Raw genomic sequence first — 17,251 nt, forward strand, 5'->3', positions numbered from 1 at the left:
TTAAATGATTTCGATATAAAGGGTAACCCTATGAAAATAGTTTTAATTGGGCCATTTTCCTTCTCTATGAATCTAGAGGAGTAACTGATCATTTTAAGGAGTCCTGCCTCATTCCAGACCACCTTAACAGCAGCAATAGTGAAGGGGAGGAGCTGAGGTTTTCTTGCAGCCTATGATTGGAGGCATACAGAAAGGTGGTGGGCATGAACATTTGCAACCAAAACGCACTAAATAAGTCAGACCAACTCATGTGTCAGCTTGAGTCCTCACTCCCTGCACTCCCACTCTCCCATCGCATCACTGCAGCCACCAGTGCTTGTGAGTGTTAGTGTATGTTGCTGTGTTCCCGCTCTGGAGCTGAGTTGAACTTTTAACCATTCACCCCTAAGGCCATAGTGCAGAGCCAGGAGAACACCCAGGTAACCCCACAGCCATGACGAATTCGGCGACTAACTTGCGGCTGAAGCTGCCCATGGCCTGCATCATCCTGGAGGTGATCATCATCATCCTCTTCGGCACTCTGGTGCAGTACGACGATGAGACAGACGCCAAGCTCTGGCACAAAGAAATCGCCAATGGCTCTTCCAACTACGACAACGACTTTTACTACCGCTACCCCAGTGAGTGACCGCAGCGAGAGGGGTAGGGTTGGGGTAACGAGACAGGTGGGGTAGTAGACATCCCTAACCACTGATACAGGGTCAGATACGTTTTCATACTTTTAATGGTTATGGTTATGATTAGGTAGTATGGTGATCTGACCCCAAATCTGTGGATAAAGGTAACTATTACCTTGTGAGGGTGGAGAGGATGGGGGATGTGGGAGTCCATCTATAGGAATGAAAGGATTGTTCTTTTCCTTCTTTGTTATGGTTTGTCTATGTGTCTGAGACTTGCATGGTAGCAGAAGCAGATGGTTGTTGTTTAGGCAAGTGTCTTGTGTCATTCATGCCATACATGTATGTCAAGACAATGAACATGACAGAAAAGTTGTCTGAAGCTCAAATGAATCTGACGACTAAATCGGAAATAATTTATTTCCCTTCTGTGTTATGCCACATTTCTTGCTCCAGTGCTGTGTTTGCATATTGCATTCCCACCTAGGGAGTCTACCCCATCTGGCTTTCTTTGGGATGTTACATACTTACAATATGGTTGTGTGGAGGAGATGGTGAGGTGGGTGGGGATGGTCATGGGAAATTGAGGTGAGCTGTTTGTAAGGGTTTGTAGAGGGGCAAAGCAACTCTGTTTTATGTTTGATCTGTGCTCAATGCTGTAGATTAGCATTCCCACTCTGAGACCCTTTGATATATAGGGCAGAGTGGATAATGAATAATATGACAAAATATTTAGGAAGAGGTCATGGATTATGTGAAGGAATAAACAACATGGAAGTTAATAAACCACATAAGCAAGTTAATGAACACAATGAATTTATTGTGTTAGAGGTTCCATGATGCTTGTATCTAAACTAAAGAAGATACTTTTAATATTATACATCAGTTGGAGGGGGTCTATAAGCTTCAATATGAGTTCCTAAACCTAGCATGAAAGTGCATCCTTGTAGCTGTGTAGGCTAATATAGTCAAAATGTTTGTCCTTTGGTAAATTGAGGCAATGGCCATGGGGTAAGTTGGGCCAATGGTTGAGCCTATTGCAAGTTGAGCAAACAGAGCCTGGCCTATGTTAAAAGTGTTTGTTAGGCGTTAAGCCTGTGTTAAAAGATGCTTAAAATTATTAAAATACAAAAAAGCAATTGTGATTGTGTTTAAATTTGTTTAGGAAATAAAGATAGACATGGTCTTAAAAAGGTTGTGGTAATATTTAATTCAGTACAGAAATTTGTAGGTGGCTTAACTTACCCTGTCCCGGGGTAAGTTGTGCAAAGAGACCACATAGACCAAGCTATGTTTTCAAAACTGTAATGTTTACATGAATTCAGATTATTTCCAGGGATGTACAACATCCTGAAATATATGTTAATAGTTTTGTTAGAAAGAATACTATATTTCCCTTGATGGAGTAATGCTGAATGTAAAAATGTATCAACTTACCCCACTCTCCCCTACGACCCCTGAGCTCCTCAGTGTTCAATGTGAGTTTTCCCTCCTTTGCTTTGACATTTGGCTGCAAGCAGCAAAGCAACAAATGGTTAATTTGTTTCCTAATTAGAGGAGGGTTTGGTTGCCAAATGTTTTTGGGTGAACTCGTTTTACTTTCTGTGACAGTGCACTCCAGTTCACTGATGTACCAAATAGATCATTCTCATTGTCGGTTTTATACTTGATATGCTCCGTTTTGCTTTGTGTTGTGGTGTACAATATACATCAACAGTCAACCCAGTACATATTGGAGACATACGGATACCTGAAAACAGACAATGTGCTTAAGTGATTGCATACCGTCTGTCTGCGGTCCACTGAAAATAACTGGAAACTAGAAGCTCTTTGTCAAGTGGGAGGAGAGGGAGAGTTAAGTTCTCCAATGTCAATATGGAAACAAATCCGGCATGGCGAGAGATTTCTGTCCTTTGATTTAACCGTTTAGTTTCTCAGATCTTTCTGTCAATGTTTTTTTGATTAGCATCAAAACCCTCTAACAGTTAGAGTTAGAGTCTAACTCATAGGCTACTTTGAACAGCAAGAGGGAAGGAAATTTGGCCTCTGAATAGGTTATAGCATGTCTGTTGTAGTGGGTGTCCAATCAGTCACCAAGGGCAAAGGTATACTTTTCCTCCTCTGAACGTTGCTGTTCCACCTTAACAGATAGTAATGAAATGCAAAGGAAGACTGTTGGGAGGAGGTGGTGGAGGTATTGGGTGTGTCCAATTCTTAGCCTTGTTGAAAGTTCCTGTGTGCAACTAGTCCTACCTGTCACCACACCTTGAGGCTTTCCCAATACTGTCCCTATCCTGTGTCATGCAGGTGGAGGGTGCAGGTAAGCCCCAGGGTAGAAAGAGTATGAAAATGTCTGATATACAGACATGGGAATGAGTAGGAGGAATGTTTAATTTTCACATTCACCCCATCACTGTCTAATTAGTGAACGGCCTGGGGGATAGGGGCTTCTGCGTGAGAAAGGGGCACCGGGGGGAGGAGCGTGAGGGGAAAAAGTTGAGTGAAAGATGGGGAACAGAAGGTGGGAGAGTGAAAAGGAGAGAAAGGGTTAGGCGGGAGAGAGCGATTGTTTTCAGAGAGAAGGAAAAGTTTGCTTTTGCAGTCTGATTTGTGTTTATTGTCATGCCAGCAAGGCTTGTCATATGGATGACTGATATACACAGAAAGAGAGTTAGGGAGAGCGAGAAAGCAAGAGAAAAAGACTGTGTGGCACAAAAAGGTAATTAAGGAACCAAGTTGAGCTATGAGCCACTTTGGCTGGTAGCATGGTTTCCAGTTTTCCCTTGTTACGGCTGGGGAGTCATAGCCTGGTCAACCAGTCTACGGAAGTCATGGGAAACTTTGGGAGTTTAATGACATGAATCTCTGAGAGTTGGATCATGTCCGTTTGACTTTGAATTCAATTAATCTTTGAGTTTGAAGTCTGTGACTCTTTTGAGCTTTCAATCAATTGAGCACATGCAGATTGGACCTTCCCTTAAGCAGGTGAAGCTGCTGATGCATGGTATGCCAGGCTCACTATTTATACTTTTGCCTCAAGCTATTGAGTGATTGAGTACACTCATTTTGAAAAAGTAGAAACCTGTTCAAGGTTGGGTAAATTTAAAAGAGGAAGCACTAAAGGTCCATTAGAAGTAATTATTTCAGATCTTTAACCCGTCAGCTTCACTGCTGAATGGAAGATCACCTTCAAGAATGAAACTCACATACACGTGCACATCTGACTACTCTCATTGATCATGTCCTGTTTGGAACTTCAAACGTTTAAGGTGTAGTAAAACATATTACGAGGGGGGGTCAGCCCCCGATTGAGACATGAGCTCCCCTAAATGCAACAAAAGTCAAACTGGGGGGACTCTAATTTAACCATCCTCCTATTTGTTTAAAATACAATTTTGTACTGCTAAAATATATTACATTTATACATATTAAAATAAAAGCTTATTCCAAATGAAAGGAACACCCCCACCTCTCTGTCATGGTTTAAACCAGTGATAGTTGGTTCAGGTTCTTTCAACCGCATTCATCTTTCTATCTTGCCTGTCTGCCTTGAGCTTTCGCTAGCAAACTTGCAACATGGTATCGACTGGGTCCAGCCCTTTAGCGGACTTGCAACATTGTTTCAACTGGGCCCTCAATTTCCCCTGCGGGTGAGCTCGGGACAGACACAACTGTATTTGTGTCCCCATTTGTCAGCAATACGCATCAATTAATTCAGGCTACAAGAGTGTAGGCTTAATGACAATCACCAAATATCATTAGACTTTTCGGGTGTTTTGTAACAGATGTATCTATCCCTTCATCAAATGGCGGGTGCACAGGGCAGTGTTTGGATGATGGAATTCTTTTGGAGTGGATGAACGTGTGCAGGTAGCCTACTTTTTAAGGTGATTTGTTTGATAAGTGAAAACATTATCACAGGATGTGTTCATTCCACATTAAAAGGTAATACATGTTTACTGTTAAAATACATGTCTTTACTATTAGCCCCATGAAAAGGTTTGTGCACCAATAGGAGGTCCACCAAATGTCACGATATAATTCTCCCTCTGCTGCTCTATATTGTCTGGGTGTGTAGGTTGGCCTCATTGCTATGAGATAAGAGATTTGCTATGTTATGTCAACATGTAGTAGAAGCCTACCATCTCCCTTACAATTACGGCTGCTCCACTTGACACGTCTAGAAAGCAAATGATCTCTTGATTGAAAGATGCAGTCAGAATTAAGAGAACTGTAAGGTAGTCATTAGGTTAAAGCTGGTCTGTATGTTGGCTCATGAGCGCAGGTAATAGATTACCTTTAGGTCTTTTACAATAAATGTCAATGTGTGCAATTTTTTTATAATTTATTTACCTACTCACTGGTGTTGCCCGTGTGTGCGCATGTTACATTTTCTCACCGCTCTGTAGGTGTCCTTCTAGGGGGTGGCACAGGGTATTTAGGCCAACCTGCCAATGGGGAGTTGGGCAGTGGAAATATCCTCCATGCCAATGATCAGTTGCCAGGCAAGGACCAAGAGATATTGTCCCTACTCCCCAGTGCCATGTGGATGAATACGTCCAGTGGGCAGAGGGAGGTGTAGTAGGCTGGATTAACAAGGCCAGATAGCAGGCTGAATGGAGCTATGAGGCACAGGGTAACTTCTCTGTGTCCTTCTATGTAGGCCAACTGAGGTTCCCAAAGCCCCCTGTCCCGCTCAATTTAAATGACAAAATGTTGACTAAAAGGGATTGTTGGTGTTTCGTGGAGAAGTCACCAACTTTGAAAGATACTGCTATACTACTGTCATAGGACAGATAGTCTTTCTCACCAAACCATAAGAAGGGGATTGTTAATGTGTTTACGAGACTGACCACACAGGCAGTTGAATAGTGAAAATGTGCATCCAACGCAATAAATAATCATCTGTAATGTGTTCTCTTCCTTTGTTCAGGCTTTCAGGATGTGCACGTGATGATCTTCATTGGCTTTGGTTTCCTCATGACGTTCCTGCAACGTTACGGATTTAGCAGTGTGGGCTTCAACTTCCTCATTGCGGCCTTCGCTCTGCAGTGGGCCACTCTCATGCAGGGCTTCGTCCACGGCATGCACGGGGGCAAGATCCACGTCGGAATAGAGAGGTAGGGCTCATGCACACACTAACCTACATTTCCTTACTACAATAAACACAATACACCAGCAGATACATGTGATGTGTATACATGGCATATCATACGGGTGTAAGTGTATACTGTAATGTATTCCATAATAAACTCTATCATTAAGAGTTGTTTGTCCCTCCTGCAGTATGATCAACGCTGACTTCTGCACAGGCTCAGTGCTCATCTCGTTTGGGGCGGTCCTGGGGAAGACCAGTCCAGTCCAGCTGCTGGTCATGTCTGTGATTGAAGTCACCCTGTTTGCAGTCAATGAGTTCATTGTGCTTACTGTTCTGGGGGTGAGTGAGTGAGTGTGTGTGTGTGTGTGTGTGTGTGTGTGTGTGTGTGTGTGTGTGTGTGTGTGTGTGTGTGTGTGTGTGTGTGTGTGTGTGTGTGTGTGTGTGTGTAGGTGTACCATTAAATGTACAATTCATGTCTTCCTGTATATGTCTGTATACAAACCTACAGTAAAACTGCTTTTTTACGTACTATTATGCCTACTCTCCTATTAGGCTTTCTCATCACTCTTGAATAATGTACTTTAAGACTAAGCTTTTTACACCCCTTAAATTAGATAATTTCCACCTTTAGGCCAAGGATGCTGGTGGCTCCATGACCATTCACACCTTTGGAGCTTACTTTGGCCTGATGGTGGCTCGTGTTCTCTACCGCCCCAACCTGGACAAGAGCAAACACAAGAACTGCTCTGTCTACCACTCTGACCTCTTCGCCATGATTGGTAAGAATACCTCCTGCTCATCGTAAGCAGGAAGCCTGTACATTAGATACAAATAGCCACCATCAACAAGTCGGACAACTTAACCTTCATTTTCTGAAGACGCCAGTTAAGTTTTGACTGTACATACAATGCATGCCAATGTATGGGAATCTGTGTCATAATTACGAGTACATCCACCTCCCCAGGAAAAAAACCTTACCTGTAAGCTTGCTAAACTAAAGGACTATATTACATACCGGTATGCTAATACTTATTTTTCCCTGACTGCTCAGGCACCATCTACCTGTGGATGTTCTGGCCAAGCTTCAACTCTGCTGTGACGGCCCACGGAGATGACCAACACCGCACGGCTATGAACACCTACTATTCCCTGGCTGCCTGCACCCTGGCCACCTACGGCCTGTCTGCCGTTGTGGCTCATGATGGGAAGCTCGATATGGTGAGGGGGCTAGTACAGTGTGGGGACTTAAGGAAAAGCTGGTTCCTAAAAGTAGTATAGGGCTAGACAGGTGATGCAGACTTGGGGAGACATAGTAGGGAGAAGTAGGATTCTACAGGGACTATGCAGTGGAAATGAGGGGCTTAAAGTGGTCTTCCCAGATCATTTCAAGTGGGAGTTAGGGACTAGACATGGTAGGGGAAGGAAGATTTCTCCCTGTGTTTGTTGTCAATACAATCTGGTTCAACTGTATTTTGCATCATAGGCCTGCTAGATATATTGTAACCCTATTAGATGTTATACATGTAAGTAAATATTTGGAATGAATCATGACTCCTTTGGGATTAAATCCTTATTGGCAAACTCTGAATCATCATGCAGTATGTTTGCATATACAGAGAGGTTTTTCAACTCTTGTCAACAGATGTAGTCAGGTGTGCTTGCTGAAAGCAAAACACAACTCTAGATTTCTTACGTACTTACATTATTATCATTATTATTATATTTATTCCCCTCGCTCTAGCGCTGAAATGATTTAAGTTATTAACATGAAACCAACTTCCAAATGTGAGGACTGCACCAACTTAGATTGCTTGAAAAACGTTTTGATAGCATTTAACTCACCAACAGTAACTCTTGAATCGTTCAAGCTAGACACCAAACCAACTTTCACATGTTCAGGCTATCCTACCAATCAATCAATCTTTTCATCTACCCACTTTTTCAGCTATAACCAGTCACTACCATCACTACCACTTCTGTAACTTATAAATACGTTACAAAAACATAAATACTTTAAAACAAGCACACACATTTTCTTCAGTACATATACTTTTCTAGTTTAGATTTGATTGATCTATTCTAAACTATCAAACTATGAATCCTCAAACTTTCTCACAAGATACGATTTAAGAATTGGAAACCATCCCCCAAAAATGCATGCTGTAGCATCACACCATAGTTGCTATCTACCTTTCGAGTATACAGTCATGTGAGCCAGACAATATATCTCGTTGCTATGTCCCTTGAGGACATGGCTGTCATCTGCATCTCGTTCTGAAATCAAGACAGTACATTCCTGTCTAGATGGCAATCAATCTGAAGTTGTCTTTTCTATTCAATGGAGGGAGTCAGTGAACAAACCACATGACCTGGTGATAGTAGTATCGTTCTAATCAGCTCAGATTATCTCATAGTTGGTGAAAGGGTAGTGTGTCCGCAGCATATCATCAAACCTGTCTGCAATCTAACAAGCGTTTCGCTACACCCGCAATAACATCTGATAAATAAGTGTATGTGACCAATAAAATTTGATTTGAACTCTACACACCCCCACTTTGCATGATGGCGATACCAAATTGTCACACAATGTTCCATTGGTTGGGATTTTTTATTATTCAAATATTACATCATTCATCCTACCTTCTCGTTCCTTGACATTGGTACCGTGCAAAATTTGAGAACAGTGATAATTAAAATAAACGTATGACTGGACTCTGACAATCAACCATTTTGAACAGCATTTAAAAAATGTTGTCTCTCTCTTCTCTTTAGGTGCACATCCAGAACGCTGCCCTTGCCGGTGGGGTTGCCGTGGGAACTGCTGGTGAAATGATGCTCACTCCTTTTGGCTCCATGATTGTGGGCTTCCTGGCTGGAACCATCTCTGTGCTGGGCTTCAAGTTCCTCTCGGTAAGGCCAAGTGAAAATGTATTATCCTCCTGAGACCCAGCAATAAAACATATCTGTAATTAAAAATAAATGATATTACATAAGAAGTGTTTGGGGTGAAAAAAACGTTTTACAGAAAAAGAAAACAATTAACATTACAGTAAATGAGTACAGTAGGTTAAAAAAATAAATACAGGGGACACAATGCTGCACTGCTGCAGTATTATGTCCAACTTCCTTTCAGTGCACTGCTCTGAAAACTCACCAAACTATTCCTGAGATATTTACTTACTAAAAGCAATTGAATATCAAACTCACAAAAAATTATAATTACACACACATAAAATGTGATAATTGTGTTGGCAGCCATTTTGACAAACCTGGAAGAGAAAGTTCCCACATGAGATATCATTGAAAAGCCCAGAATGTCCTCTCAAGGGGTATCAGTAGGATATGACTGTTAATGATGCCAACAGAACAAGCGTATCTATTTACAACATAAACAGTCATGTTGAGAAACACATCCACTTATGTGTATATGGCACCATTTGAAGGACATAAGGGTGCTAGGGTACATAGACATCAGACACAAACACCCGCACTCATGGCACTGGCAACTTTCCACCCCTGTCCTCTCAGCCTATCCTGGAAGAAAAGCTGAAGATTCAGGACACGTGTGGTGTCCACAACCTGCACGGCATGCCTGGAGTCCTGGGAGCCATCGTTGGAGCAGTTACTGCTGCTCTGGCAACCAAGGACGTCTATGGAGATGGGTTAGTCTGCCTTTTTTTGACAAGTTGGGAAAGTGTGCCCTCTCCTGGTTTTATGGTGAAGCTCTCACTATTGCGCAACAGACAGACACCGTCAAAGCGTGCATTCACACAACAGTTTCATTCAACACTCCCTACTCTCTGTGATGCAGGATGGCTGATGTGTTCCCTGACATCCACTCTGGTGATGTGGAGGCCTCGTTCCAGGGCGTACGACAGGCCATCTCCCTGGCCGTGACCCTGGGCATTGCCCTCCTGGGTGGTCTTATCACCGGTACGTAGAGGGACTAGCTAGAGGATAGGGGGGATTTTAAAATTACCAGCGTGTTGTAAGCACACATAGTCATTGTCTTGACTTGTTTGTTTCACAAATGCATGGTGATATTATAACTGTGCTCTTTTGTCCCTGTATATAGGCCTATGCCTTGTGTCTGTGTGTAATTGTATCATGTCCTTGTCTTGTAGGTTTTATTCTGAAGCTGCCAATCTATGGTGCTCCTCCTGACACCATCTGCTTTGAGGATGGCATCTACTGGGAGGTAAGTTTAGCTACTACACCCAGTATGGATGAATGAACACACAGGACTCACAGATTTGTACATAGTGTTTGTGTGAGAGCGCAGGGCCATTCAGGCCCATGAAGGGTTAAAGATTGCCAACGATGGCAGCAGTTGGGCCCAATGTTGTGCAATATGATATGTGGCCACAAGGTGTCATGCTTGCATTTGGTTACTGAACTCAAATAACTGCTTTTCATCATAAGCTAAGCAGTCACCCTCAGAACACCAGGTGGTGCCATTTCACATGGTCAATGCATGTATAATCAGTAATTGACGATTCTCTTGATTAAAAAAAGGTTCAGATTTGGGAATGTCTTGAAATTAGCTAGGAAATAGGTATACTTGCATTTTTATGACTCGATAAGGTGAAAACGACATCTAAATAAATCATCCACTACATCTTTTTCTCTTTCCATTTTTCTCTCTCTCAGCTGCCTGGTGAGGAGGGCTCACATGAGGAGTTGACCACTGTCAGGACCCAGGACGAGGCAGAAAAGCTCAATGCATAAGCACACACACACACACACACACACACACACACACACACACACACACACACACACACTTGAGATCCACACATAGTAGATTGTACAACCAGGATGTGGCAGCACATGGTGCTTGTGTATGTCTGCCATTTTTCAATGTGCCAATGACCATATCTGATTCACTAGTATGGTGGTGGTAGTGTGTGTTCAAATACTCAAGACCATCAGCAGAAGTGCCTTTCACTCTCAGAAGAAAACAATCTCAAGGTAACCCATAATGTGTTTACACCAGACAGAAGCATGCTATCCTCCAAGCAGTATGGGCCATGGACAGTCCATTGCAATATACCTCCTACCAGCTGCCTTATGTTATGGTCCTAGATTATGCTATGAAGCTACAGTATATGACAGAGCTGTAGACTTGAATCATGGTCTGAGAATTTGGATAAGACTAGTGAAACCTGTTTGATGATGCAAAAACAATAGATTAAGCTCATTTTAATTGAGTGTTTTTAAGATTTTGGGGGGCTTCTCCGCTCTTCTAAGAGATGTTACATGCACTAATGTTAAGGGAATTACACTTTTAACCATTTTTAATCATCTGATTGACTAAGGGAAAGACAAATTCGCAGTAAGCCTATGTGTTGTAAATTCTATATTAAAACCAAAGAAAATTGTACCTCGCATGTGATTAATGTAGATCGCTGATGTTTTCATGAATAGACAATCACTTTTATAGATGCAAGTCCGTCATTAAAAATGTAAAGTATTCCAGACTAAAACTATGCGTAGATAGTTAAAGGAGAGTTTTGACGATTGAATATTCATTCTGGGTCGGGATTTTCCTTTTCTTCTATTTCTATACTATGCAATGTATTGGGTAGATTAGAGTTGCTATTGTACAATTATGTACAGTTGTGTATTGTACATGTTTAGACAACATAAAATGTGATATAATTTAAACGACTAGCTTCACCACTACAGACAAACCACTGAATCAAACGGGTTATTTGCTACAGGGGGTCGAAATGGTGCCCAGACTTTGTTACACTGGAGAAAATGTAATTGCTGTGAATTTAAATGATAATTGAATAATACCTGTAACACATTTTGGCAGAAATAAATCTTTCAAATGTGATATTTATTTTTTTTACATGTTATTATTTTATCTTGTTCATTGGACATTTTGAGTAGTTTTGTTCCTTTAATCCGTTCCTGAATATTTAATTGAGCCCGTAAATACCTCAGAATTAATGCCCGAAATCAAAATGTTTTTTTCATATACCACATGATTAACACTTTCTGGGATCAAACAGCCTAGGGAAGCAGCTGTCTTCTGCTGCATTTAGATAGGCAGCCATATTCCATTTTAATCAATCAGATCAGCTGAAAAAGAGCTGTTGTGAAAAGATCTATTTCGTTAAAAGACCAACTAGTGGAAAGAAGATCCGAATTGTGCTGCTTATGTAAACGCTGCCTTTAACATGTGTCTTACATGCCTCGTTAGAAGTGCCCGGAGCCAGTTCATGTTGGGTATGCCATATAAAAACGTGACTCACATTCACTTTTTTTCTTCACATTTTCAAACAGTACATTTATATTTTCCAAATGGACTATACATTTGGGTGATTTTTTTTTCTCGCCTGAGTAGCCTCCTTTCATTGCCAAAAATAAAATGAAACCATCTAGTGTTCAGCGAAAGAACAACACAATGTCAAATACAGGTAGCCTAGTAAAATAATTAACATCCAATCACATTAACCGTTACTCTCGCGGGATATCCACCAACGGTCTGTATGTAACCAAACGTAGCTGTTGCTCATGTTGGTATCTGTACTGGTTGCGCAAAGGCCATGACAGGGAGACATAGTGGAGTGGTAACGCGCGTCCAAGCAGTTGCTCCCGACACTTGGGTACACTGCAGCATCCACCGAGAGGCTCTTGCTGCCAAGGGAACGTTTTGGACATTACAGTGAAAATGGTTAACTTTGTTAAAGCAAGGCCCCTGAACTATCGTGTATTTTCTGCACTATGCAATGATATGGGCAGCGACCATGTAACGCTTTTACAACATACAGAAAAGTGCGCTGGTTATCAAGGGGCAGAGTATTGACACGTTTTTAAAAATTGAGAGACGAGCTGAAAGTTTTCTTTACTGACCATCATTTTCACTTGTCTGACAGCTTGCACGATGATGAGTTTCTCACACGACTGGCCTATCTGGGTGATGTTATTTCTCGCCTGAATGATCTGAATCTAGGATTACAAGGACTCTCTGCAACTGTATTCAACCAAGGCACCTGCAAGTTCCCGGACATTTCTGGGGGGAATGGCCTTAGCCCTCACCCTCCGATCTAACGGGTCCCAGACATGGGATTGAGATCCGGGCTCTTCGCAGGCCATGGCAGAACACTGACATTCCTGTCTTGCAGGAAATGACGCACAGAACGAGCAGTATGGCTGGTGGCATTGTCATGCTGGAAGGTCATGTCAGGATGAGCCTGCAGGAAGGGTACCACATGAGGGATACGAATGTCTTCCCTGTAAGGCACAGCGTTGAGATTGCCTGCAATGACGACAAGCTCAGTCCGATGATGCTGTGACACACCTCCCCAGACCATGATGGACCACCTCGAAATCGATCCCGCTCCAGAGTACAGGCCTCGGTGTAATGCTCATTCCTTCGACGATAAACGCAAATCCGACCATCACCCCTGGTGAGACAAAACCGTGAATCGTCAGTGAAGAGCACTTTTTGCCAGTGCTGTCTGGTCCAGCGACGGTGGGTTTGTGCCCATAGGCAACGTTGTTGCCGGTGATGTCTGGTGAGGACCTGCCTTACAACAGGCCTACAAGCCCTCAGTCCATCCTCTCTCAGCCTATTGCGGACAGTCTGAGCACTGATGGAGGGATTGTGCATTCCTGGTGTAACTCGGGCAGTTGTTGTTACCATCCTGTACCTGTCCTGCAGGTGTGATGTTCGGATGTACCAATCCTGTGCAGGTGTTGTTACACGTGGTCTGCCACTGCAAGGACGATCAGCTGTCCGTCCTGTCTCCCTGTACCGCTGTCTTAGGCGTCTCACAGTATGGACATTGCAATTTATTGCCGTGGCCACATCTGCAGTCCTCATGCCACCTTGTAGCATGCCCAAGACACGTTCACGCAGATGAGCAGGGTCCCTGGGCATCTTTCTTTTGGTGTTTTTCAGAGTCAGTAGAAAGGCCTCTTTAGTGTCCTAAGTTTTCATAACTGTGACCTTAATTGCCTACTGTCTGTAAGCTGTTAGTGTCTTAACGACCGTTCCACAGGTGCATGTTCATTAATTGTTTATGATTCATTGAACAAGCATGGGAAACAGTGTTTAAACCCTTTACAATGAATATCTGTGAAGTTATTCAGATTTTTACGAATTATCTTTGAAAGACAGGGTCCTGAAAAAGGGGCATTTCTTTTTTGCTGAATTTAGATGACAGATGACACTAAAGCAAAAAAGCAAGTTGTAAATAAATAATTACAACAGTCATTGGAGCCTGGGACCTGATAAACTACATCCAACGAGTCAAAGAACAGAGGCCGAGGGATACACTAGCTAGAACCAAATATCTTTATAACTAACCCAAGATAGACCACAGGCTGTCATTTCCAATGGGAACAAATGAGTCACAGTGGGCAGAACAAGCAAGGAGGGGGGCAGAGTCAAGCACGAGCTAGCAAGATTCTATTGGCGTGTTTTAGCATGAATTTGCATATTTCCATTAGGAAAATGCCTCCTCTGTGAAGTGTGCGTGTGCAATAACTCAATTTGCCCTTGTACTTCTTCTAAACAATGGAATTTTTGGAAACTTGGAAAAGGGTAAAGTCTACAAAAGGTAGTCCACTCTGTTCATAACAGATTCTAGCTTTGGGAACAGAAAACTGTATTGAGATCAAATCTTTCATCGATGAGAACATTTGGAGAATGTTGGCCAAAATCCATCTTGTTCCATCTTCTCCCACTCCCAGCCACTGGGCTTCCTCTCACCAGCATATGTGGTAGTGAGTGGAAACGCCAAGCGCATGCTTCACATTTATACATTTGGTGAAATGTCCGTCTGTTTATCTGTGCTAGAACCTTTCCATTGCAGATCTAGTAGGACAAAAGAGCATGGCCAATTTTGTTTCGCCCATGTTGTACATCAGGTTCTACTGTAGGTGACAGGGTGACATGTTGTGTGGACTAAAACAGCATAAAACCGGGTGCATCACAAAGCATAATCAAATTCATTAGCCAGTTACAGTCATTTTGAAACATTGAGAAATAGTTTGGTAAAACCTTTTTTTGTCAAATTAACCAGTTATCTACCTTTGATAAGCAGCTGGCTAGCTACCTATAGCTAATTGGTACCTTGTTAGCCAATTAGCTCCCATCCCAATTTCAAGTCTTTCTAAGCTAATATCTGACTAACTCTGAAAAAGTTATTTCCGAATGAAAGTTTACTGACTAGCGCATCATGCTTTGTGACATTCTGTTAGCTAGCTATACCCAATAAGATAATGTTTTCACTTTGCATCTGCGTGCTTGTTGCGTTCTCCCTGGTTTCCACAAGTTATCACAGCCACAAAGTCAACATTGGCTATATCATTAATGAAAAGAAAAATGCATTTAAGGTTGGGCATAAGGTTGGCAGTGTGGTTAATTTTAGGGTGAAGGTAAGGTTCAAAATCAAATTTTAAGAAGATAAATTGTAGAAATAGGCAGATTTGATGCATTTCTAGCTGTGGTAACTAGTGATGACCATTCACCCAATGCTGCTTGTTCTAAATAGTATAATCTGTTCAAAACAGTGTGCAGCAGTGGTCACTCAGTTTCTGACATGCAAAAGCGAAGTAGCTGTATTTATGCTGTTGTTCAAATGCAGAGATAATTTTCCTTTACTGACATGCTACAGGGGGGAAATGACAACACACAATTAGAATTCACTAGAATTATGAACAACACTAAACACTCCCACAAATAATAAGCAGGGGGAATTCCCAAAGGAGAATGTAAAACTCTGAGGACTTTATTAACTCATTATGTTCTACTTTAGATTGGGGTCGAGGGGATCTGACATCAGTTGAGCGCCATAGGAGGCCATAGCTGGCTAGGACCCCTAACCTCCAAAGGGCCCTGAGGGTCTCAATATCGTTCCAACAGCCTGGTAGCCAATGGGCAGAGGCCATGATAATTTTACCCCAATACTCTCACTCTGTCCAAATGCCTGCAATTAACATGTTGGCCTATTATTGTATTTTATTGTAATATTATTGTTAAAACTTCCAAGTTTGTTTCTCTTAGCTGTATTTTTCCTCTAAATGTGTATTAATTATCCTATTTTAATTCAGCTCTCCATAATCCATCAGTTTAAATGATATTGATCCAGATTTTGAGTGGAATATTTTGGTGATAAAAAAAAAAATCATTACAAATCATATCTGCATAGGCAATTGACTGTGAACCTTTGAATGTGGCCTTTGATGCAATGTCATCAAACTTGATTTGTATGTGCATATGCAATTATTTTTTCCAAAGGTATTACTAACGATGTTTCTAGAAATGGTTGGAAAATGAAATAGTTAGGCTACCATAATCATAATCATCATAATTACTTTCTATATTTGAATCGGCACAATAAAGCTCAATTAAGAACTTCAGCATTAGCGCCTATTCAGTAAACAGCTGTCCACCTGTCCCCTCCTTTCTGGGACAAGACCATGGTGCCTGTTTATATCGAGGCACCCTCACCAAATATGGGGCTACATGGGAAGAATTAAGGACAGTGCTGCTGAACCACAGCCCAAATGGGCTGTATGTCACAGTCAGGGTGTGTAATTCCCTGCAGACAAATAAATCATGCAGTTGTTAGGGTGTCCAATCAAAACGCATCTTTTGACCAATTACTAAAATAATACATTAATTGTGTATATAATCCTCAAAGAAAACCAATAGTCCAAACCTCGTGTTTCCATCATAATCAGTTCAGAAGTTATTGGAGTTCTTACTAGGGCTGGGAAGATACCAGTATCGCGATACTCATTAGTATCGTGACAAGGAAACAAAACATAAAGCGGATTTAACTTCTTTAGGAAAACAGCCTTGATGTTGGAAACAAACATCATTATGTTGTCATCCAGAATCACATTTATTTATTTGCAAGCTATAGCACACAATAGTTTACATACAGCAGGTTTTTAAAGGACCAAAGAGTCTGCTTCATGTTTTCATTTTTGCCATGGGAAAAATATTGTGATACTGGTATTGTCACAGCCATAGTTTTTACCCTTGTAGGATGACCAGAATTAGAGTGACTAAATCAATTGAGGCCAGAGAAGAAAGGTGGTCACAAATCAGGAAAATTACATCTCGTCAGCTAGGCTGGATGCTGTGTAATAATTAAAGCTACTGGCTACCTGACAAACTCGCTACAGTTGAACTGGTCATCTTCTTGAATCCGCCGGACATAAAACAATATAGAGGTAAGATTGATATTGATTTTGAGACATGACATGTAGTATTTTTATATTTGATTTATTTTCATATTATTTGAAATTCCTCACAAATTCCATTGTGAAATGACAACGGCGCACTGAGCGTATAGGCAGTGGTGTAAAGTACTTAAGTAAAAATACTTATTAATTAATTAATTAAGTATTACTTAAGTAGTTTTTTGGGGTATCTGTACTTTACTTTACTTTTACTCAAGTATGACAATTGGGTACTTTTCCCCCTACTGCTTATAGGCCTACCAAGCTTTTTATTTTCAAAGCCTTTTACATTTATTCAGCTTGTGTCATATTAATTTTGCATTTT

General features: G+C 41.5%; 1 protein-coding gene across 1 annotated transcript; it reads left to right on the plus strand.

The window, feature by feature from the left end:
- Positions 1–256: 256 nt before the first annotated feature.
- On the plus strand, positions 257–11,557 carry LOC139573712 (ammonium transporter Rh type B-like). The gene is made up of 10 exons (XM_071397482.1): positions 257–620; positions 5,551–5,737; positions 5,904–6,054; positions 6,347–6,494; positions 6,767–6,933; positions 8,488–8,625; positions 9,244–9,377; positions 9,527–9,648; positions 9,840–9,913; positions 10,366–11,557. Exons 1-10 carry the CDS (start codon positions 434–436, stop codon positions 10,441–10,443), a joined length of 1,386 nt encoding a protein of 461 aa, XP_071253583.1. The 5' UTR covers positions 257–433; the 3' UTR covers positions 10,444–11,557.
- Positions 11,558–17,251: the final 5,694 nt, after the last annotated feature.

This window comes from Salvelinus alpinus, chromosome 4 (assembly GCF_045679555.1).
Source record: "Salvelinus alpinus chromosome 4, SLU_Salpinus.1, whole genome shotgun sequence".
In the NCBI taxonomy this organism is placed as follows: Eukaryota; Metazoa; Chordata; class Actinopteri; order Salmoniformes; family Salmonidae; genus Salvelinus; species Salvelinus alpinus.

Excerpts from the sequence above, each read along its gene's own strand:
- LOC139573712 (XM_071397482.1), top strand. The coding sequence starts at position 434 with ATGACGAATTCGGCGACTAACTTGCGGCTGAAGCTGCCCATGGCCTGC. Across the intron at positions 6,495-6,766 it reads TGACCTCTTCGCCATGATTG|GCACCATCTACCTGTGGATG; the intron begins GTAAGAATACCT and ends CTGACTGCTCAG. Across the intron at positions 8,626-9,243 it reads TGGGCTTCAAGTTCCTCTCG|CCTATCCTGGAAGAAAAGCT; the intron begins GTAAGGCCAAGT and ends CTGTCCTCTCAG.